Here is a 25,665-nt window from a genome sequence, read left to right on the forward strand (position 1 = left end):
TTTTTACCTCCAAAGAATTATAGTTTTTAGCCAGATGTCTCGGTGTTATCTCTATTACAATTTTGATCAATCAGTGATAGAACTAGGCTGATCAATGATAAAGAAACGTATCGTTCTTAAATCGTTATAGAAAGAAATTTACTAGATGTGACTAAGTTGGAACTAAGAATTCTCACAAATATACTGTCTGATGCGCGTTTCGATAATAAAGTTATCGTCCTCAGAGATGATTTGTTATTTCTATTAAATAAACAAGGTTTAATTGAACGTACACTTTCAATGGAAACATTTGTTTTTACTTCCTGTATGAGGCACCTATAGAAGAGTAAAACGATGGAATCTTAATTATATTCAAGTGGGAATGGAATGCACCGTTCTAATGGTAACTATTAAGGTCACGGTCAAACATAAAACTTGTTACATGATTCTTTGATCAAAAATATTAGTAGACATTTTGTCATTAATGAAACTTTTATATTCAACAATCGTTACCTAAAATTCTAATTATTTTTATTTAATTACCGGTAAGTCGAAACAATATAAACATCTCGGAGGTTATTTTAAAATCGGAATCAGTCACGGTTATCAGACATTCTCCCGTAAAGAAACATTTACAGAATAAAATTTTTCAAGGTTGAGACTAGAAAACAATTTCATTTGCCAATTAATCGACCGATTTCGTTTTAGTGAGATCTTTTCAGGACAGTGTGAATCGCACAATTTCGAAGGTCCGACAAGTCAGGATTTTCTTTATGTAGACTTATTTGAAGTCAGTACAATAGCGCCGATTCAGTACTAATTTAAAAATCCCCATATGAATATTTAATTCATGTGAAAATCCACACATTATCAAACCTCCGTTTGGATATAACAAGTCGTACAATTATTATATTCGAAACAAAATCAAGGTGATAGTAGAAACTATCTGACAATATATAGGACACACCTTGTATCACCATTAAATTCTATTTCAAATAAATATTTTCTTGAAAAAATGTTTAAACTAAAACTAACGTGTTTTTAAAGGGTTGTTTAAATCTAATTTCGGTATTACCTTACATAGACAATTGTAATGTATGAATTAACAGATCAACTTTCAAAATTTAATTTGTTTTAAACTATGTAGATCAATTGAAATGTGAAATTTAACACGGGTGTTCCGAGACTTGATACAAGGGGAGTGGGAGTGAGTAGATGACATGAAAATGATAGTGTGACATAAAAAAAAACTTCTCATACGACCCTTCTGAGTTGTAGGTCTTTAAAGTTGAGAAATCAGAACTTATATTAAATTACATTTTCTAAATTATACATTCGAACATTATCAATTTTTAATGGGTGATTATGTATGTTCATGTAGTGTATTTGACGGAATAAATAATTCTACACTACTCTCTGAAGGCCAGGGACGGTGCATACCCAATGGCTAACAATCCGTAACTTTTACAGGGACAATCTGTACTATCTAAAGATAGCAAAAATGAATTATCCAATCAATTTTTGAACAAAAGGGTACTCTTTGTTTAACTCGATAAAATTTATGGTTTATGCCAAGGAAACCTTTCGCCATAAAGAGACATTCTGAAGAAAATTATCATAAATTGTAATTGTTTATTGAAAACACTTACAGGGCTTACTTTAGTATTAATAATTAATTAAGATAAGTACTATAGTTTCCACGTGAATATAAATCTTGTTTGCGTGAATACATACTTTTGAGGCTTAATAAAACATTTCTGTAGAATAAAAAAAGTCTAGCTACGAGTTTGATTGAAGTTTTGTGTTACTAGTAGAATTATGGCTACAGAATTATTGAAAATGTTTCATAAGTGTTTTGGGAAGTCTTCTTTATCGCGCGCGCAAGTTTTTGCGTGGCAGAAAGCATTTAGTGAAGATCGTGAAGTCGTAGAAAACTTGCTTCATCTTCATGCGAGTCCCCCTTCCACATGTGTTAACGACGATAACAGAGATAGTAGAAGCTCTTATCTCTTGTGGATAGACACAACATATTTGGTTAATGTTTTGGGTATAATGTGTGTCAATGCTAGACCTGAACAATTTGCAAAAACGCTTAACAATAAAGTCGAAAACCCTAGAATCATCAAACCCATCATTACTAGTGATAAGATGCGGATTTATGATCATGACGTCGAAAATGCCAATATAGCGAAAGGTACAATGAACTGAAACAAGTGGTATACCTGAAGAAATGCTTTCGCTTACAAAATGTTTATAGGAAATTGGATTAAGTGTTGGCATTTTTTATTGACTCGAAAGAAGTTTGTTTTGGAGGCGAAAATGAAGATTTGTACTAAAATACGTAAAATGTTTTTTTTAGTCAATCCGAGTCAAATTTCATATGGTGTATGGGATATGTAAAATGTCAATTTTGCTAATTAGCTACTACTACTAAATTCATCTGGTTGACAGCATGGATAATCGTAAAAAATTATGACATTGTTGTGTTATCATAAGCCCCTAATAATTTTGAAAAATTCCAAAAATTCCAAGTTTTGAAATGGAAAAAGATGGAATTCCATTACATATATTGATACATGGGAGGAAATAATTTTTTTAGAACAGTTATTAAAGAATCGCACACGAAAACAAACAGTGTATATTCAACACTACCGAAAGGATGAAGTCGTAGGTTATTAGAAATTTGCCCCGCATCTCATAAAATTTAAAATGCATAAAAATGCAAATACTTAACATATCGAAAAACCAGTTGGTCGAGATGGCACGTTGAATGTACCGTATATGTACAGTTATAATATAAATACTCGTGGATATCAAAACCTACTCGAATGATTTCTACCTACTAAACAGTTTTATGACGTATATTTTCCACCTTGAGCTGTACCTTTGCTGACCTTGGTAATATCTCGAGATATGTGCGACAAATTAATTTGTCCATCCACAAACCACATATTTTATTTTTTTCTTCAATTTCTCACATATTCGATCAAGGTTAATTCATTTACATAAATAACCATAATTACAAAAATCCGTATAAGACTAAAGTGAGAAATAAAAATCGTGTATTCACAGTAGTCCGTGAGAAGGGATATCCTCAATGGCGACAAAAGTTTTCTTTTCAAATTTTGCAAATCGTTAAAAGTTGAGAAAAAATCTAAATAAAACTTATATCTTAATTTTATAGAAAAATGAATCTTTGAAGGACAGGACAGAGCTTAACTTTGTCATGTTGGCCTACGTCACGTAGTGTCCTCAACACATTTTACTACAAAGTGCCACAAGCTTTGGGAATATATTCAGAGTTCATAAATAGTGGTCAACCAAGGGGCGTAAAGCACATAGTCTTTCTCATAGGCCCGTCGTGCACCACTTGAAATTACCGACCCTTTTGACTAATTAGTATATGATTGTTAACCATCTGAAAAGAAGGAAACTGCTGTGGCTTGGCTCCGCTGTCACATGGAGACCGCAGGATTGCCTCAGTCACCGCATCACTGAAATCCATCAGCTGTTCTTTCGTCAAGTCGGTATCGGGATGTCGAAACGACTCACGTAGCTATTATCAGGCCTTACTACAAGTGCAGTTTTCAGATTTTGAAACTCGTTCTATGGCTCTTCGCCTCTCAATAGATTTTATCTGGACCTCCGGGTTTGAGACCCTGGGTAAATGAGGTCTGGAGGTCGACGCAACCTTAGGATCCGGCACCTCTGAGCCCTGAGCCGTCTCGGCAGCATCAGCCTTCCTTCTTCTTTCTTATTCTCCCTACTACTGATGCTGCAGCGTTTGAGCCGGACCTTGACAAGAACACCGGTCAGAGCTTCGACATCGGAAGAAGCCGATGTTTTGGGGGTAGTGGGTTCCGTGATGCCTATTTTCTCAGAGTCCTGGTTTGGACTCTGACGAGAATTTGTCAATGTCCCTGCCCTCTCAGGACTCTTAGAATTTCGCCAGATTTCTCGCAGGCATTGCTTAAGACTCTTAATTAGGGCTTACGCCTTAAATTAAGCTCATAAAAATAAGCTGTCCTCTACACCGATCCCCCTCCTCCGGCCCACATAATTTTTCAAAAAACAATTTAAACTTTCATTTTAACCGTTGTGTTCGATTGAAAGAATTCTTGTTTTACATGGAATCGTTTTTATTTTCTATAAAAAACATTCCGTTTTTATAGAAAATTATTATACCATAATTAATTTTAGTAATTTAAGGATTAGTTTAACCTTTTTTTAATTAGAATTTGAAAATGTGTTTATAAGTTTACAGTAAAAGTGGGGACATTATTCGGAATATTTTTTTGTTACAGGTCTATGGGTATTCTTTTACCTCCGGTCACTCAAGTCACAACTACATCTACCAACCATTTAACCCACCATCATCGTAATCGCAGCCTCGATTCCGCCCTTCAACGCATTCCCGAAGTGGACGTTACCCCTAGCCCGGAATGTGAAACAGTTAACGCCATACTATGTTCCAACGTGTCCAACACCACCGAAACCCTACCAAAGTCGTCTTCCAAACAAAGAAATGACGAACTCGCAAGTCTCGGTTCGGACGATTCTGGGATCTTATGTGGCTCAGACGCCGGTTCTTCGTCGGATTCGAACGCCACACGAGAATCCAGTGTCGAATACATCGATAACATCGCCGTTACTGAAACCGAAGTCGAATCTAAAAACACCGATAACGCACAAGAAGATAAAAGGACTAAAATTAATAAAAATTCTAGCGGAGATGCTCCTAAAAGTTCCGGTATGTTGCGATTACTCGAAAGCAAAGTGTTTGACGTTTCAATGGCCATGCACTATCTATTCAACAGTAAAGAACCGGGAGTTTTGTGTTATATCGTTAACAAAATGTTCAGTTTCGATCACCATGAAGTTGATTTCTATTTGCCTCAGTTAGTGTGTATGTATATACAGATGCACGACGTTGCCGAAGTCATCCATAGGTATCTTATTCATAGGTAAGTACTTTTTCTAATTAGAGGGGTAAAATATGGGTATCTTGAAAACACTTTTTATATTGAATGGCTCTGGTTCAAACTTCATATAATCATCCAAACTAGTGATTAACAAAGTGATCCAGGTGAACTCCCAAAAGTCCAAATCCAAGAGATCCAGGGCAAATATTGGACAGGTTTTAAGCAAATTTCAATTGTTAGACCTCCACATTTGTTCACGAGCTCTAGAAGTTTGGTTGGAATGTAGTAAGCCAGTAAGATTTTGAAAGTGTTCCACAAGAAAAAATTTGAGAACCTCTGATCTAAACCAAAAGGTTTCTTGCAGTTTTTATGATCAATTATCAGCTTTATTTTATACAATTTTAGACACATTCGACGATGATCGTGGTCTATTGTATCAAAAGTTAAAAAAACTGAACTGACGTTTTGACAGCCTTTACTAATCTTTTAACTAACGCAACTTTTTCTCAAATAAGTTACGTTGTCTAGTTTTTGATCTTGATTTTATATGTATATATGTTAGTCTTTCTTATTTTAAGAACAACGCAGCTCTAAATTTTTAAACTTTAACGACTGCGGCTGTCGTATACGCCCAAGCATTTTTCCGGGTTCGATGCACATTTAAAACATTAAATTACCTTTGAAGAATTACACGTGAGAAATAACTAGTAAGGAATCAAAAATTAAAGGTAAAAATCGGTACTATCCATAGAATCAATGGCGCCTGCTTTGTTTGTAAAACTTATAAAATCACAACTTTTGAGAGTGACAAACAGTTTAGCCTACGTAGGAAGTTTAGGTCTAAATGCTTGGCTGTTTAAAGTATTAAGAACCACCTGACAAGCTCAGATGAGAACTTTTCATCTTATGCGAATAACAATAAAAATAAGAAAGCTACTGTTGCAGATCATTCATCACCAAGTGAAAATACATATTTCAATATTTACAATCGTGTGAAAGTCTGTAAAAGAGAGAAAGGAAATGAAAATCAAGCATCCAACATATTATTTGAGTTTTAAAGTAATATAACAACAATTAAATATTCAACGTTAGAAGTTGTATAATATTTTATTTTACTACAACCGCGTACTTTGATAGACATTTCTGTAGAAACACGGTTGCTCCAGAATTCATACAGTATGGAACAGGACGACATACGATATACAAATGACTACTGACAAATCTTGCAGAAGATCAAAAGCGAAAACACTCTGTAAACATATGCTGCAGAATGAAGGAAGACTTAGTTTATTGAACTTTATAATGTGGAAGAGTGAATAATGTTTTTCAAAGTCTTAGTATTCAACAGAAAAAACAGAGATTAAAAAAATCTGTTAACATTTGGTGTTTTGCTCTGTTTATAATAAAATTGTAAGACATAATATTTTTCGACTATATAATAATAAGAGAAACATATTAAGGTACTGCTAGGGGTATTTCAAATTTGCTGTCGAAAAATTGGAGTCATTAATTTGAGTATTGGAAGTTCGATGATATTTAAGTGGACTGGTTATAACGTACTCATTTCCTGGCCATCAAATAGTCCAGATTTAATACCAATGTACACGTATTTGTGGCAGTTCCTAAAGCATTATTTTTATCATGGTATTATGTTAACCCAAATAACTTCAACATCAACTTGAGTAAGCTATATGAATTATAAAAATTAAATAACGGTAAATCAGCAATTTTTGTTGCTGTTTATTTCATACCACCATACTTATTATTTATTTTTTTATGTTTATGGTTGATTGTTAACCGTATTTCATTTAAAAAATATTAAAATACTGTAATAATTTACAGATTTTTTTGAATAACTTTGTTTTGTATTCCGTATTTTTATTTAAAAACTTTTAAACTCTGCAGTTGTAAAACAGACTATATACAGGGTATCTCTTCTGAAAGACTGACACTGCATTTGATTTTTTGGCCACTATGTATTTATTTATTTTGGAAAAATATCATTGATTCGGGAAAATTTTGTATAAATCATTTTTTTTTAATTATATCTATTGGTAACAAAGTTGAACCAGTATTCATTTATATTGAAAACCGCTGTATTTTTAGTGGAAATTGTAACACGAACAAAATTATTGGATAAATTGTATTTAAGCTGAATCTTAAGTTACCTGAATACTCAAATTGCAAACATAAAATTTATGTTCACAAACTTTTATAAATTATTTAATAAGAAAACTTATTTCTTATCATTGGCATTATTACCTATAGAGAAAATGGCATTTATACAAAAGTAATATGGAGAGACCTTCTGAGTTGTCTGATTTCATATTCCCGTAAATCCATTATTCACAATTCTGAGAGAACGACAAAAAACTAATTGAATACGCTTTTCTGGATATTTTTGAGAAACTTTGTTTATTTAAATTTTGTCTTTTTGTTATATTAAAAATACAAAATACAGGTCTTGGGAAAATAGATAAGAACATAAGTAATTATTAACATGCATAAATGGTGTTTGGTGGATTCTGCGAAAATATAGAAATCGAATTAGACGTACATAATTTTAAAATGATGTCACAGAAATTCACCTCACTTTAAGAAACAAAACTTTTATTTAAGAAAACATTCAAGCAAAGTTTAGTACGTAATTGCTGGACAAAAAAATACACAAAAATATTAAACTAACTTGTCGGGAATACCATCAGTTTGTTCTCAAAAACTATTTTCCTGATCTTCATCACTGTCACCGGAATTATCAATGGGATTATGTTCGACAGATCTTTCCACTACCTGCTTGTAGTATTCCAGAGCTTTTGACGTTTCCTACTTCTTTCCGTAGTTCTTGCCTAATAGATAATCGACATCCCAATTTTTAAAAGTTTTGGTTTTACTCCAGTAAGAATTGACTTTAGTTGAATTTTAATAAATGACTAGCCTTTGCTGCAAATCCCTTTAAATACTCCTGTATCTGTTTAAGAACATCTATATACTCTTCTGGCTTAAAAGTTTGGCCTTTTTTCTTATTTCTTTTTTAATTTTTACACTCTATCCGGAGGAACGTATGAATGGCCCACCACAAGGAATTCTAGCTCGATTGTTTTCAGGGTTCTTATGTGGCAAGAGCTTAATCATTTAAAGCACATAGACAACAAAATAGTATTTTTCTTTTATCCACCGCATCCTTCGGTGTTTCTAATCTATATAAATTGCTGTTGTTTAATGTAAAGCACACATAACTCGCAACGTATACGTGATTGGTTAAGTGGATTTGATGCTATGTGAAACTCAAATCCTAAAGCTAATTTGCAAATATAGTTTCACATTGGGTTTGGGCTATTTTGTGATCAAATGAATGAACAGGTCGATAGAAAGCATAAATTCCCACAGAATAGTGTGTAAATGTTTTCGTCTCATTTATATTTTTATATTATTTAATTCAAATAATGAATTTTCAGTTATTAAATATTGCATATGATAATTAACATTTATATAATAGGTTTATTTAAAAAATTTCTCTTTTTGGAAGGAGTATTTGCCGATGTTCTTCTTGGACTGTTCAAACTTCAAAACTACATTTGTTTCATTGATACAGATGGTTTTGAATAAAGTGAACAACAATATACTTACCTATATAATATTGAATTTTATAATAGTACCATTATTATGTGTAGAATCTCAATGACATTATAAAATGGAGGTTACTCAAGTCATATTTTTAGAATCGGCATAATTCCCATTTTAAAATTGTAATACTATTTAGTTACCTTGGAAAGTATTACAAGTTTTCAAAATAAAGTATTTAAGAAGTTGAGTAGAATATATATAATCAGTTATTTAACAAACTAATTCTAATTGAGGAAACCGAAAATAGGTCTTATAGGTCTTTTCAATTACTCTAACTGATTACTTTATTAGTGATAAATGCCCGTTTGAATGTCATCTTTTGTGCATATAATAAATCATATAATTCTGGCTATATCGGTGACATTCAAAAGTTTTGTAATGAATTTCCAAATGCCTAAATAATTTGTTGTTTCCACTTACAATTTTTCCGAAGGTATTAAGCAGCCTTTCACCTCTTATTTATGTGAGATCAAAATTTTTCAACAACCAGTCAAATAGTTTGAGCACCGCATACTCAAACAGTAGTTATGGCGGACTTACCTACTATTGCAGTCATTGAAAAGACCTATACAAATGAAACCTTTGAGATAAGTTCTTGATAGACGTACCTATGAATAACACCAATTTGTTTCAACAAAGGCACTATTACTGTATAATAGAAAAAGAAAAACAAATTCTGGTCTTGATGATTTGATCACAAGAGATTAACGTAGTCTTAAGACTTAAAATTAGTCGAAACATCAATTGTTTATCTATCTTTCAAAAATTATTAAAAAACTAATTTTGAGACAGAAGAGACCTAAAATCAAGAGCATTTAGAAACGTAAATATATCAAAAGGTCTAAGAAATTGAAGAAATATATTGTAACGAAATATTTGCCAGCTATATTATAAGCGTTTTCTTATTGGGAACGTGGCAATGAAACACCAAAGTACATTAAGTAAGATTTGTGGTGGCTTTGAGTTGTATAAATTCTTATAAAAATTTTAAATTTCTAGGATTCGAACTCACTATTCGAGACCTAAAAGACCTAAAATCAAGAACATTCACAAGAATAAATATATATACGTCGAAAGGTTTGAGTCGATTAGTAGCTAGAACTAAACTGTATCAATTTATCACAATTGAAATGAAAGGTTGTAGAGACTTATTTTATACAAAGATAAAGCAAAACTTTTAGCCTCTATAGTCTATCTTTTTATTGTACTTTGTCTATTAATATTTCTTAACTGTGAATTAATGAATTCTTTTGTTGCATTATTTAAACTTTCTTACATACACCCAAATGTTCCAATTTCACACATCTTCTTTAATGTCTTTAACTGCTCTTTGTTATTATTCAAACTATTTTTTAATTTTGTTATTTTGGCTATTGCATTCCTATGAACTTGATACACTACCAATTCCCTGGGTATTAATTGTTCTTACTGGTTCCAGCTATAGTCAAAAACCCCGTTTTTTTTATCAAAAATAGTAATTTCATTTGTGACAATCGAGTCTAAAAATTCAATTGAAATCTGAAAGATGATTATTTATCTTAACAATTAAGATTGATAGTAGTGGCACATTTTTATTAGTAGAATTTTTCAAGGAAAAATTAGACTATTACGGTAGGCATGACTAGAAGAAAAATGGGGGGGGCACATCATTTTTCCCATGTTTTGAGACCTCCTGAACACGATTATGATGGTTTTTCGAATGTCTGTAGTTTATATATCTGTTTAAGCTACAATTCTTATTTTCGTCTCTCGAGCAATTGCTATGGGTCCGATTTGGTTCAAAATTAGCATGCATGGCTTTTTTGGCGGTGGATTGATGTTATTAGAGTTTGGTTGAAAACAAATGAATATTTCAAGGGGTCGCAGTGCAAAAAAAGTGGTTTTTGACCTTTGCTCACCTCTGCAAGTCAAACGAAATGCGACTGAAAAATGAAATTTCACATGTAGGTTCAATTAGTTGCGAGATGATTTCCTGTCTAAGGTCGAAACTTTCCATTTCCACCCCTCTCCATTTTATGGCCATTTTTGTTATATTTTCTTATTTTTTGGCCAGAAAAAGTTTAACTAGACGGTTCGAACTTCGCATGCAAGTAGAATTGTCTTTCTTGAGTTCAAAGTTTTCTTCTTCAGTTCTTCTAGCACAAAACGCCCGAAATCATTTTGATCGTTGTAATTGTTGAACTGGACCGCCTCCTATTTAATGAATAATACGAGTATGATCGTTGCTAGGGTGATTTTTTTTACTTCCCATTTTCGAAATTTCTTGTAATTATGTCAATTTTTTCTTTGTTGTCAATTGGAATTGAACAAGAGGGTTCGAGACCACCGGGTCTATTGAAATAATGAATTTTCATTCGAGAGAGAGAGTTAACTTGTGAAATGAAAAGTTATTGAGGAATAGCAAATTTTCCATATAAAGAAATAAGATTCAGAATTGATATCATTTCCAAGAAATTCATTTATGGAAAGATTTGTTTGTGTATTAGTTAAATTATTCATTCGACGAAAAATTCGACTTTCGTGATGAAGCTCTGCTGCTCACGGCTTTTTTACACTAGCCCCACGATATATAATTGGCAAAAATTTAAATGCATTGGGTATGTTTTGTAGTGTAGACTTGCAATGTTGCTAGGTACGTAACATATTGAGTGAGCATCGGTGAGTAATTTATAGCCAATAGTCTCTTAAGATGGCTGGGTGTTTTCAAGTCTGACTAGATTACAATGATTCTTATAATCATTGATATCATTGCTTACTCCTATGTTAACCTCCTATAGTAAAAAGCAAATATTCATTATATTTCATTACTAAAAATTTTACAGAATATAATATTTTGAACTGAACTTGGTTGTAGAAATAATAAAATAAGGGAGAAGTTGGAATCATTTTATGGATTAAGAGTCTTAGTAATTGCACATCCGATATATGTAAAGGTCTTAGAAGTTAGGTGTCTGTTGGATTTTTTTATATCGGCATTTCGTGAACCTGTTTGCTAGAAGTGCTATGATTTAGGATAGAACAGAGCTAATTTAAAATAATTTTCAAAGAAAATTACTTTGTAATTTAGATTGTATTGATTCTCAGTGTTAATTAAAACGGCTCTCCGAATAAGGTTTGAGACATTAATATAAAATCTCCGTTCATCAGATTTTTTTGAATAGCTGAGTACTTGAAAAAAAAAACCTATACCATTATCACAGTACAGAGAATACAATTTTAGACCAAGTAATTGTGTTCTTTTGATAGATAGATCCAGGTAAAGTATATTGAACAGAAAGTATATCGATTATGATCATGGTAATGGGGTGTGGCGAATCAAAAATTTCATAAATAACATTATTTCTTATGCTAATATTATTCGATAACATAATATATTAAATAACAAACTAATTATCTGATGCATTATAGCATTTAAGAAAATATCCAACATCATTGATATTTTCTCTTCCTAATTACTTTCTTTTTGCATTTTATATGGAACCAAGAAATACTATCAAGCATTTAATTAAGCAACTTTCTCGTTTTTATTACTATTGTAGTAGTCCATATTATTAATTATTTTTATTTTTTCATTTGAGTGAAAACTGTTGTATCTATGTACATATGTTACATTAGCAAAAGTGGAACAAGTATTCGAAGTGAAAATTTATCTTTGAATAGCATAAAAATGAAGTTTCCAAGCGGTACCAATTAAACTAGGGTGATTAATTTGAGTTGATAGAATTTCTATTCATGTGAAAGGATACAGATTATCACAAACAGGACGAGCTATATAACATTTTTGCTTAACAGAGTAACTAGCAGTAAACCAATTGTACAATTATATAAAAAATAATATGTTGAATAATTATACAACAAACTACATTCGAATTGAAGCCCAAGTGGCAGAGAAGATCTGATATGGTTATAATATTCTGATACAATCTTACGTAAATTAATGTCGAAATCGGCTGATTTTCATCCTTATACCGTAAACAAAAGACATTTTGTGAAGTTATTTCGGTATTATTGGAATTTATTTGCGAAAATGGTGTTTTGTTTTGCTGTAAAATGTGGTAGAAATGTCAGAAGTAAACTTGGATTCTATCTTCGCTTGCAGTTCCCATTTACAAAAATAAAAACTTGAATAAACTTTCAAGTACAAGAAAAGACAAATGGTTAATGCCGTAAAAGAGGCATATAAACATACCAAAACCAAAATATGCGTTTGTTTGTTTTAAACATTTTATATCAGGTATGTGGTGTCCTCATAAATGTTTATATTTATCCCAAAATTATGAATATAATATAATAATATATACCAAATTTGTGGCTTCATCATGATTAATATGAATATTTGTCTGAAATCAAATTTATGGTATATTTCGTAAACTATGTAACGGCGTTTGCAGAATTTCTATGTCTTATTTATTGAGATCCGATACCTGGAGTATTTTTTTCAATACATCACCCCGAGTTTATAATTTTTTGAATAGATAATTACTTATGATATTAAAAGTAGTACTTACGAGGGTGAATCAAATATAAACAAGACTTATTTTTTAAAATATTTATTTTGATTTTAAACGCTCAAACAATCATAGTTATTTTTCTACATAATCTCCTGATTTAGAAACACATTTTTCCCATCGTATAGGTAATTTTTTAATTCCTTCCAGGTAAAAAGAGTCAGGTCGTGTTTGTAGCCAATTGCGCACATATGCTTCAACCTCATTATCGCTGTGGAATTTTTGCCCTCCCAAAGCTTCCTTGAGAGGACCAAAGACATGGAAGACGCAGGGAGACAGGTCTGGACTGTATGGAGGGTGTTCCAGTGTCTCCCAACCCAGTTGCTCCAATTTTTGTACTGTCAGGGCTGCCGTATGGGGGCGAGCATTGTCATGGAGAAGAATCACTTTTCTTATTGGAAGGTGTCGTCTTTTGCGGCGATATGCAAGTCTGACCTCAGTCAAAATTTTGCAATAGTACGCCGCATTAATTGTTCTGAGCTCATGCAAAAAATCAAGGTGCAGCAGGCCACACTGGTCAAAAAAAAAACGGTAGCCAAAACCTTGCCAGCCGATAATCGTGACTTGGCTTTCACTGGTCCGGTTTCTCCTTTCTTCCTCCACTCCATACTCGCTTGTTTCGACTCAGGGGTGTAGTGATGCACCCACGTTTCATCACAGGTGACAATGTGAGAAAGAAATGGGTCTCCTTCTTCCCGAAATCGAGCAAGAAGACGCTCACACACTTGAAAACGATTCAGTTTCTGGTCAACTGTCAGAAGACGAGGAACCCACCTGGCACACACCTTGCGATACCCTAGCTCCTCTGAGAGTATAGAGTAAGTGCTCCCATCACTTATTCCAACCTTAATTGCAATATCCGAAGTTGTTAGACGCCTATCACCTTCAACAAGTTGACGAACACTGTCGATGTTGCCCGCTGTAATGCTGGTGCGGGGTCTGCGGTCATGGCTCTCATTTTCAACACGTTCACGGCCCTCCACGAACTGTTTATGCCAAGCAAACACTCTAGCTCGCAATAGCGTCTTTTCCCCGAACTGTGCAGTCAATCTTCTCAAGATTTCGGCCGGTTTTACACCTTCTGCAGCTAAAAACTTTATAACAATACGTTGCGCAATAGAGGGAGGTACCTCCTGCTCGGACATCGTAACGATGGACACTGAGCGAGTCTATGATGATGAGTCACGTGCTTCCCCCACTCCTGACAAACCAACCTAACAGCCAATAACAGCGGAACGTTCTTCCATCACTATTGCGCGCGCAGGTCCAAAAGTCTCGTTTATATTTGATTCACCCTCGTACAATTCAATTTGATGTTTTTCAACCGTTATACTTAAGCCGTTATCGTTAAAGTCAGAAATATCATATCTAATTAAATTAAAAAATATGTAAATACAGGGTGATGAATTTAGAATATTACCCGATGAAGACATCAAATTGTGATAAACAGAAAATCTGCAAACAATTATTACAAAGTATACGAAACATACAAAAAATTTAATTCAAGTTAAATTTAACCAAAAATTCGGTGTTCCGTCTTTTTTTCCCGGCACTGTATATATAATATATAAATATATCATAATGTATTTGTAATTTTTGTCCACTGGATTGATACCTATTTGCTCTGAACTACTAAAACTAAACGGGTCTGTATGGTTCACAAGAGCTTTTTTGTTTGTATCTATTTACAAATTCCGGACCCTCTACCTCTAAATTCACCAAAAAAATAATTATATTGAAATCTAAAAACTATGCTTTACGCACAGATCTCTCATCATCATATAGCTTCCAGTAGAGAGCACCTGTTGGTGTTTCAACAGCTGTGGTAGAACGATGCTCTCCATTTCCTTCCGTTTTTAGCTATTTCTGTAGCTTCTTTCTATCTTTCTCGAAAGTTCTTCTCCATGTCAGTACAGTGTTGTCACTTTTTATTTGTATTATAATTTAATGCTTGTCTGGTTATGTTTGTGCTGGTTTCCGTAGTTTATGACTTATCCATCTATTTTCTCTTTTTCTGTTATGGTCCAAATGGTATTCATTACTTCCTGTTTAGCCAAAAAAATTTGCAGATAACTCGTAGGCATCTGTTGATGAACGTTTGAATTTGCTGGAACATCTGTCTATTATATTTTCAAGTTTTGTTGTTCTTTGAAAGACATAGAAAATAAGCAAATTTGCACCATTATAAAGGAGAGTTAATCCGCTTCTGTTGATATGGACACTATCGGTCCGAAAATGAAAAACAACTGGTTTGAAAACTTGATCCACTATAAAATGTAATTCCGGCGTATGTTTTTATTTTCGAACGTGATTTATAGCGTTATTCCATGCTAATGGAGTAACTTCATCGATTGCAATACGTAGCAAACGCTCCTACTCATGTCGGAGTCAAAATAAAATGACTTAAAACTACATTCGGTGAAATCGCGGAACTATTAATAATTTTTCAAATTTAAATAAAAAAACAATATAATAAATTCACCGAACCAATTAATGCACTAGTTATCATTGTTTATTCATTAGTTTCTGATTTTCAAACTAATTTGAATGTTAACAAGATTATCATTTACGATGAAATGTAGTGTTGAAATGTTGATTAACTCAATTTAATTTAGAGAAACTTACAAAAATAACGTTTTTGTTTAATTTCATAAGAAAATCCAAGGCTGTCGTATCATTATTTGATCTTTGATAATTATCTTTTATTTTCATTTTTCAAAAGAAACATTCCGTGGGTTTTGTATACATTACATATTATAATATTACTATAGTCCATTCGTTTAACGAGGCAAAGAATATTATCTGACTTGACGAAATAACAATTAAACGCTACATGGTGGGTTTCTCACTAAAATAAATGTTTACTCGCATATATCCTTTTTCAAATTCAATAATAATGTTTGAAAATTTAATTATAATACTATATTTTTTTGATCATAATCTCTTTTTAACTCTACACACTTGGTTCAGCAGTACCAAAAAGTGTCAAAAAATTAATATAATATTTGCTCCATATCATTTTCCTTTGTAGAAATATTCAACAGATTATATCTTCGGAATTTCTAAATACTGTAGACTTGCTGTTACTGGAAAAACGATTTTAGCTGTATTGGGAACATGTTCCTCTGTTAAATTTTATTCTTTCGGAAATGACATATCAAAACAAAATATACAGGTTCATGCAACAAAATTCAGGAGGTGGTTGCTCTTATAAAATTATATAAGATGGGTCTTTCCTATAACAAAATTTCCTCAGCCTTTGAAAGCTGGTGACTAAAATTGGTTTTTTGTTTATTTTTTTTTAATTTCAGTAATGCTAGAAACTTGAAATTCTGTGTACTCGCATAGGACTAACGTCGGGTATTCTTTTCAATATTCCTATTCATTATACGGTGGTGAAATTAGCAACACTATGAAGTTTCATGAAATAAAATTATAACTTAACATTATTGTCGTATGCAAAAATAGATTTTATTGTATTTTTTTGCCAAAACCAATAGCTACAGAAAAAAAAATAAACACCATAGTTTATAATTCTTTTAATGAATTGACTGGAAACATAAAAGATGTAAAATGTAATACAATTCATAATAAATGCAGGAGATATTCACCTTTCGCCAAAATATATGAACTTAGCCTATGTATCATGGATTGTTGAGAAAAAAAAAATAAAAACTCAATTTTAGTTATCATCTTTAAAGGGTGATATCTTGGAAAGGGGTGGGTTGAGGAAATTTTGTTATAGGATCCTGAATTTTGTAGCATGAATCTGGAAACACCCTGTATGTATAAAGGTAGAGCAGACAATAACGCAGAAAATGACCTCAATATAGAGGAATACCGATAAGTGACAATAGGAAAAGATGGGAGAGAAGGAATGGGACACTGGATATTAAGAGTAAATGTATGTATATGGGCAGAATCGAGAAAATTTCGAAAAGTATTATATAAACAAATATGAAGCTCAGTTATCATCTAATAAGTACTAAAACAAAGAAAAGTAAACTTGAAATATAACAGTGAAATGTTTCAAGTAGGTCCAATAGTCAGAGTAGAAACATTAGTGTACCAATCTCTATCTCTCTCTATTCTGATTGGATCAACATGATATCGAAATTCCGAGTGGTAGGAACGGTAAAGGAATCAGAAGCGAATAAATAGAGATAGAGAGTGATAAACCAATGATTGTTTTCTTTCTTTAAATAGCACAATTACCTTTACATGCAGATCTCTCTACCTTTAACATTAACTCTATGACTGTTAGGCGCAAAAGTAATAAAGGATGATAAACTGGAAGGCTGATATGTTTTAAGCTTTTCTAAAAGCACAAAGATTACAATAGAATCAGAAGCAAACCATCGGAAGTGATCAAGAAAGTTTCAGAGTGGATTCCGATCTGAACTAGATCAAAATATGGACTAATGGAATATGAAAATATGCAAAAATAGAGTAGATTAGCAAAAGATATGACAAGCCGTAAAATATAGAGGAGGAGAGAAACCTGGATATAATCAAAACGCAAAACATTAGTCATACTTTTTAAGGATTTTGACTAACGCTAATGATGATAATAATAGCAATACATTTCATTATAATGGACTTTGACACATATTCAAGCAAACTAAAATGTACATTAGCCTTCTAAATGGACACTTGAAGACACTAGCTCTACCAGATCTGCTACGTAGAGAACATCTTTCCACATTCTTTCGAAGAGAACAAGATAATAGAATTCTAGATCATTGCACCTGAAGGGGTATGAAATAGAATATCTTTGGGGGCTAAATCCATCCCATACCTTGAACTTCCTGAAAGGAGTGGTAATCATAGATCAGCTGTCAAACTTCACACAGCAAGTAAAAAGGACACAATAGAAGTGTATATGACGTCCTAAATTATACATACATACAACATGTACCCAGAAACTTCATTAGTTCAAATCTGGGTTATTATTAAACGACGATCTTTCCCATTTGACCTGTAAACCCGTTGATAAACCGTCGAAAAATGCTTGCGTAATCTTTTTAACCGATTTAACGAGATATCAGTTTTCCAATCATCTACGTTTCATCTAATTAGAATGTTCGTTTTCCATCTGTTTCCGATTCTCATATTTCCGTCCCGAATAAACTATCATTTTTCAAACAATGCTGATCTAATATCCTGCTACCTCAAACAAGAAATTTGGTTCATGTAAAATTTTGCTATTATATTGATAAAACCTTGTAGATTATCAGTATTGGGTCATTGAAGTGAACTGAATGGACTCGAATGTTTGACAGCCTCTTCAATTTCTATAGGTTTTTCCCTAGTGGCCTCGCACATTCTATAATTAAACGATTCTTATTCATATTGTCACATTTTTAAATTATACAAACTTGTAAACTCGCAAATGAATGTTTAGCGCAATGTTTTTGCTGCATCTCTAATTTTCACTGGTTTCAAACTTCAATTTTGACCTGGAAAAACCTCAATAGTTCACCGATCGAGCTCACTTTTATTACTGCCCTGGGTCTAGGAACTGGCAGATTAAGACACAGTTTACTAAGTACTACTGCTCTCCTAGAAATACTATTATTAAGAGCCGAGAATAGAAATGAATTATTCTGTATTGTTAGAAAAGATGGTCACAATTTAATAATATTAACCCATTCCACTAATCTTATTTCAATATCTTGTATAAGTGCAGATGTTATTTTATATTTTTTGTTGTAGATGTAGAAAATCCATAGACTTTTCACTGAAGTGTGCCTGGTTGTTAGACGCTTTTAGTTCAGATGCGTCTGTACCAACCAAAAAGAAACCTCACGGCGTTAAATTGCGCAACCTCATACTCTCCGACGAACTCAGACCAAAGGACCAAAAAGTCATGACCACTTCTTTAAATTCCGCCGTCGGAGATAAACTGACCGTCCCGCAATATATCAAAAAAACCCATCAGAGATCGCACAGTGATGCCTCAGCATTGTTTCCCGGTTTGAAGAAGGGATCGCCAAATACAACGAAACTCAGTTTGGGAGATTTGAGTTCGGGCAGAGCTTTCGATAACGGCTGTGTATGTTTTGATAGTTGTCAAAACGTAGTTAATGATCTTAGGGGAGAAAAGACTGAATGCATATGTTCGGTAAGTTTTTTGTTCTGTTTGCTGTGAGAGAATATAATTTTTGATAAAAAAATTGATATTTCACTTTAGCTATTCCACCCACCTATTGAACAGGTATTAGATAAGGTTACATTTGCGAAGAAAGGTTTTCTCTAAAATGGCTTTTAGAACACTTCCACTCACGTACCTTATCAACTTGTCTTTTTATTGTAAATTCATTTATGTAAAAACGCATTTTTTAGATTTTTACAATTTGGTTTTGTTAATATTTTCGAAAAAATAACAGAATTTATAATAAATATTATGGAATTTGTCCAAATCAATTTATTGGCCTAACCATTAATCGTAGCTTTAGTTTATTTCTGTCTTCAAAGTCGCCAAGAGTCATTCTTATCAGATCTTCCAAGATGAAAGAGGGAACGGTTTGCCAACATACTTATAATATCTAATATATCAACAAAAATTTACATTTGGCAACTTCGTTTCTCTAAAATCTGACCCAAGCGTTACATAAAAATACATGAGTGGTATGTATCTAGGGAGTCTTAAGTTACAACTGCCATCATTAATGATAAACCAAACAGTCTTCGCCAGTCGCACAAACCAGTTTATTACGACTTGTAGCATGCGAGAAATCATTTCTATCAACGCAATTAAATTGGCTACAATATTAGTACGAGCCGAAACTGAACAATAATTATCATGTCGGAAAAAGTAGCAGCTAAGGCTTAATCTATCTTGTTTCATCCTTGTTGAATGTCCAAACCAGCTTTTATTTTTTCTTAGATTGTTCCTTGTGGTTTTCTAGAACGATTGCTTCTGTGATGGATTAAGCCTATAAAAATGAGCTGTCTTTTGCACTGGCCGCTCTATTCACACCCACGTAGACGCGCCCGAGGCGACTACCGGGCCCCATTACCATTCTTGGGCGTGGGGGGGGGCAGATTTGGCAATGAATTTCACTTGATTCAACTTTCTTCGCATTTAGAAACCAAATTAAAGAATTGATTTCCCAAGCTATGGCATTTTTGATTAAGACTGACATCATAAAGAAGCACTACAAACAACAGTCGCCAGCAGCGAACTAAAACTGGCGTACATTTCTTGTGCTTGAGTCAGAGTAACTGCCGCGCATGCTCGGAACTGTGATCGCTGCGATATCGCTAATAGAAATAGAAACGGAACTTATATTGAATATACCTCGTAGTATTAACTTTTAAGGTTACAAAATGTTTTCATTAGTTTTTTTTTTTCAAAAATCTACACTAAAAAGTTTTTCTTTTTATTTCAAGTCTCATGAGTTAGTAAGTTAGAAAAGTTGTCAGATTTAAATTTATTATTTAACTAATAATATTAAAAAACAGGTAATAAATGACTCGGAATATAAAGGAGGCTTTTTTATACGTTGCAGGCGCCTAGATTACGACCCGAACTGGAATTTATGCAAGCACTTATAATGATCGGCAAATTACTTAGTTCAATACCTACGAAAGAAGCAAAAACAACAAGACTTGTAGCGGAATTGACAACATTGAATTTGAATCTACCATCCAGAGTATGGTTGCCACTAAATAGTCAAAATCCCCATTTTATCGTTAGGATACCACCGCAAGTGGCAGCTGTATTAAACTCCAAAGATAAGGTAAGTTCAATAGACGTCCCAAAAAAGTGATATGATAATCATTGAAAGGAATTTCGTTTGTTTTGAATTTGGTTTTGGAATTGGGTGGGCCTGATATAGGATTTGTTTCCTCTGCAGAGGTCCGATTGGGACGCTTAAGAGTATTATTGTGTGTCTGTACGCGTCTTCCAAGTTGTTTAAACTGGGAATATCTTGTTTATATGTAGATATATAGATTATAGATATATATGAATAAAATGGGGAAAGAGGTAGGTAAAGTTATCCTCAATCAAAAATGATATTCCGCCATAAAAATACAGCATAAACTGAAAGAGATTCATGTGAATGATAAATTATTTCGTCGAATCATAATTAAATTTAGATGTACAAAATATTATTATTTGTTCAAATTGAACGTTTTATTTTCTTACTAAAAACTGTTAATTATGTTTTGAAATCATCTACATGGTTGTTGTAATAATATTTACTTCCAGGTGCCAATAAATATGTGGCGCGCCGAGAACAAAAGTGACTTAATCTACAATTTAGGCAAATCGAGCTATATATACATTTTTAACCTAAAAATTCATACTATAATGATCTTATTCATACAATTTTTAAACAGTGGGATGAATTTATACACACGGTGTATCTTACGAAATTCATTTATACCCCAACTGTTGGCTATCCACTAACCCTTATTACTAAACACTTATCTAATTTATTTGAATTCGTCATTTGGTTTTTACTATTTCGATATGTCACCACGACATCAAATTAGTTACTAACTCCGGCTGCTAAACTACCGCTAATATATATCCTACGGCTTTCTAGATCATTCGGATTTTTAGATCCCTAGAATACCTTAAAGAAATAGAAATAGACCTTGTTGGAAAGAATACCAGTTGTATTCTCGTAAATTTGGATGCTATTAATATAATAGAACAGGACCGGATTCACGATCTATACCAGTGGGTCTGTACTTTTCACCTACAGTTTCAAAAATTGACTTATACCCACTACACTAGGCTCGGAAATTTCCGCTTTTCTTTCATTTACTTTTAACATTTTTCAACACTGAAGACATCTGTTGTTGTTTTTTAAATAAATAAGAATACAAACAGATTCGCATTTGGTTGCTTTTATGTTTTCGTTAATGAGGTTCGAGCGACTAAGATTGACTGCTGACATTTTGTCATTTAAAAAAATAATTTTAGCAAATATTTTATTTCATATTTTATCCAATTTATATCATATTTTCTAATTATTTTAATTATAAATCTTTTAATAATTTTGATAAAACTTCTAGAGCTCTTAGGTTGATTTTTATTAGGATTTTATTTTATCTTGACGTTTCGCTTCTATCTTGGAGCGTTATTGAAATACTTATAATTAAAATGATTAAAAATTATTGAAAAATATGAAATAAAATATTTGTTAAAATTATTTTTTTCAAAATGTCAGAAAGTAAAGTCATAATGTGACAGAGGGGAGTAATTTAGATTATCAGTTTACCTACCTCAGATACTTAACGATATATATGTTTGAAAATTTAATTTACTAAATTATAATAAATTTACTTTTAGTTTTTTATGTCCTGTTTATCATTAACGGATAATTTATTTTGTTTTGTAAAGATCATTTCTTTGATTGTCAATTTCTGATTATTTTTATCTTGAGTTATCTTGAATATTTTGGTATTTTCAAAATCAAACTCATGCTTTTAATTTTGTTCATGTTTATGTAATGCGGTTGAAGCATTTTTAGTATATTTGTGACCATTTATCCTATTTTCTACATATTGCATAGTCATTCCTATATAATTTCTTGGACAATTTAAACATGGTATAGAGTAAATAATATTCGTTTTCTTTTCTATTTCTAGCTTTGCTTTTTTAATTTTGTATATAATGGGGCCAGTATATTTTCAGATTTATAACAGATAAAAAACTTGACATTTCGACACTCTCAATCTTAATCATATTTTGAAATTAAAAAAATAATTTCAAATCAGATGAGACCTAAAATAAAGATGATTTAGAAAGGATCAGGAAGATTGAGGTCTTGGAATTAACCAAAAAAGGAGCTGCGTGTAGTAGGTAGATTGAGATCACAGAAGGGGATCACCACCATCACTCTCTAATGGCTTCAAAATGGAAGTCGAAACGTCGAGAATTTCCAAAATTCCAACGCGAATCAACCCTTGAACCTGCCTCTGTTGTTCATAATCCTAATAAGGAAAATCGTTCTGAACATATATTTGACTGAAATCCTACAACATGAAAATCAGTCATCTTTTGAGACTAATTCTCTTCTAAGAGGAAGAACAATGCCTACAACAGAAATTATTATAAAAGGAACGACGGCGACATGAGGAACACGATATATTTGAAAAACGATAATTTTAATCTGCTTATAAACACACACTTAAAAGAAGATGAAAAAAGATTTCCGGTTAAATCTCCAGCAATTTTATTTTATTTTATAAAGAGACCTGGAGAGAATTGAACGTAGTTATAATATAAAACGCTTTTACTAAGTAAACAAATAAGTGAAGACTAACATACGTACCTATAATTAAAATGAACTTTTTACGGGACACTATAAAAGTTTTGGCATGATAGCCAACAAATATGTTGAACTCTTTATCTGTTTCTTATTACCATTTAGTCTAACAGATTAAGAAGCAAAAAAAATCTCCAGTTATTATTCTACCCTTATCCAAAAAATCAATCATGATTACTCCATGGCAATACCAAAAAACTGAAGCAAGAACTTTTCTAGCAGATTTTTGGACACGAAACTTCTTAGGTCTTGGAGAACCAGAGTGTCGCCATTCCATCGATTGTTGCTTTGTTTCTGGATCATAGAAATGTATCCAAGTCTCATCCATAGTAACAATTCGGTTGAAGAAGTCTACATCGTTTTCAAATCGAGCACAGACGGAACGCGATGCTTCTACCCTTGCACGCTTTTGGTCAACATTCAAACATTTGGGGATCCATTTTGCAGCAAATTTTCTCATGTCCAAATTGACGAGAACTATATGATGAACGCGTTCGTATGAAATATCCAGTGCTTCAGATATCCGTTTTAGCCCAATTCGACGGTCTGATAAAATCTTGTCATGAACTGCATCGATATTTTCGAGGACTGACACAGAAACTGGCCGCCTTCCCGATCGGTCATCATCTTCAATGGAAAATTTACCTCTTTTGAAGCTTGCAGTTCAATTTTTCACGCATACGAAGGACATTGATCACCAAGGGTATTAAGAATATCTTCGTTAATCTACTTACCTCTTAACCATTTTAAATACAAGTACTTGATGATGGCTCGATACTCCAATTTTTCGATTTTCACAATTTCGGTGGACTCTGGTTTACTTTTTTGACGTCAAACTTTACACTGACACTTCTAATAAATTATTGTTCGTCGCTATGGTAACGCAATATTTTGTTTATGCATGGAACTGGTCTATGCTAAGTGAATATCAATAGATCCTCGTAGAATTTAGGACTAGTTCAAACTTCCCAGTTTATCAGAGTTTTGTAACTAGTGTTGTCATATTTGAAGAATTCCTTCTTGTAATTAAAAATTAGATGATGATAGAAGAAGATAGATGGACAAAAAATTTTAATTCCAATCATTTGCGAATGTCATGGTATTATTCGATTAATAATATTAAAATTCATTAAAGATGGCCGGAACAATTATTAATAATTTATTTGTGGAAGAGAAGTATACGATATATAAATTTAACATGAAGAAGATTATTACAACCATTTATCAAAACAACGAATCTATGGAGGTCAATAGGATGTTGCTGTTTTTATACATATATTTCCCAATATAAAATATAAAAATAGTTATATATCAAGGTATTAGGCCACCTGTCATACATGGAAATACGATATCTAATTTTCAAATAATATTGAAACTCAATGGTATAGGTGATTCTGGACACTGAAAATTTAGCCCTTCATACAAAAACCATTTTGATGGAGCTTAAAAAGACAATACCACAAAGAATATATGAGAAAATATAAAATGAAATCAAATCAACAGGAATAAAATATTCAGCCAATAAAATTAACAAAAACGAAAATGCCACGTCTCACAAAACCAAGTAATAATGATCGATTACAGTAGGATATTCAAAATATCAACAATAAAAAAATAATAGAATAATGTAATAAAAGAATGATCCATCCAGAAGAAATAAAACTGATAAAAAACTCAAGACGAAGAAAAAATAAACATGAAAGAATATATAAGATAGAAAATAGCAGAACAAAAATAATAATTTTCTCATTTTCATTTATTATCAATGAATATACAGAAAATGTATGAGCCAAAAAGTAACAGCCTCAGAAGTGAAATGTTATTCGAAACTGTCAATGAATATGCTACAAAATTGTGGAATGAAGAATTTGGGTTAATCTGTACTTTTTATCGATTTTCATTATAAATCATTTCCATTATAGTTTCAAGTCAGTTTTACTTAACTACAATGTATTTTTTTGCATACTCATTGACAGTTTTCGAATAACATAAAAAGTTTCACTTCTGCCGCTCTTATTTTTATACTTACGCATACATTTTTATTCAAGAAGAACAAATCAATGTTACTGTTTTTTTCCTACTGAAAATGCGTTCTTTTTCTACGCATATTCTTTGATCGTAACATTTTTATAGTTTTCATCTTGAAAATCGAAAATTTCATCCTTATTCGCGTTAAACTTCGCCATTATTAACTAAGTGTTCCAGTTCGTTCGTAACAGTGCGAGACTGAACGACATCAACCAAAACGTAAACGCATAATTGTATAAAAGCAGTGGCGCGACATCAAAGAATCCATATCTTTATTCTCAATATGCATTGTATAGAGATGGGAATTTCTACCCA

At 32.4% G+C, this 25,665-nt stretch overlaps 1 protein-coding gene across 1 annotated transcript in view; it reads left to right on the forward strand.

Moving 5' to 3' along the window:
• The window catches only part of LOC130452603 (phosphatidylinositol 4-kinase beta), a 75,376-nt gene that overhangs the window by 35,414 nt on the left and 14,297 nt on the right, over nt 1-25,665 (forward strand). Inside the window, exons 3-5 of the mRNA XM_056791940.1 lie at nt 4,284-4,943; nt 18,749-19,157; nt 20,548-20,778. Of these exons, the coding sequence (XP_056647918.1) occupies nt 4,284-4,943; nt 18,749-19,157; nt 20,548-20,778 (1,300 nt within the window). The remainder of the gene's footprint in view (nt 1-4,283; nt 4,944-18,748; nt 19,158-20,547; nt 20,779-25,665) is intronic.

The sequence above is a fragment of the Diorhabda sublineata genome, chromosome 2 (genome assembly GCF_026230105.1).
Source record: "Diorhabda sublineata isolate icDioSubl1.1 chromosome 2, icDioSubl1.1, whole genome shotgun sequence".
NCBI classification, from domain to species: Eukaryota; Metazoa; Arthropoda; class Insecta; order Coleoptera; family Chrysomelidae; genus Diorhabda; species Diorhabda sublineata.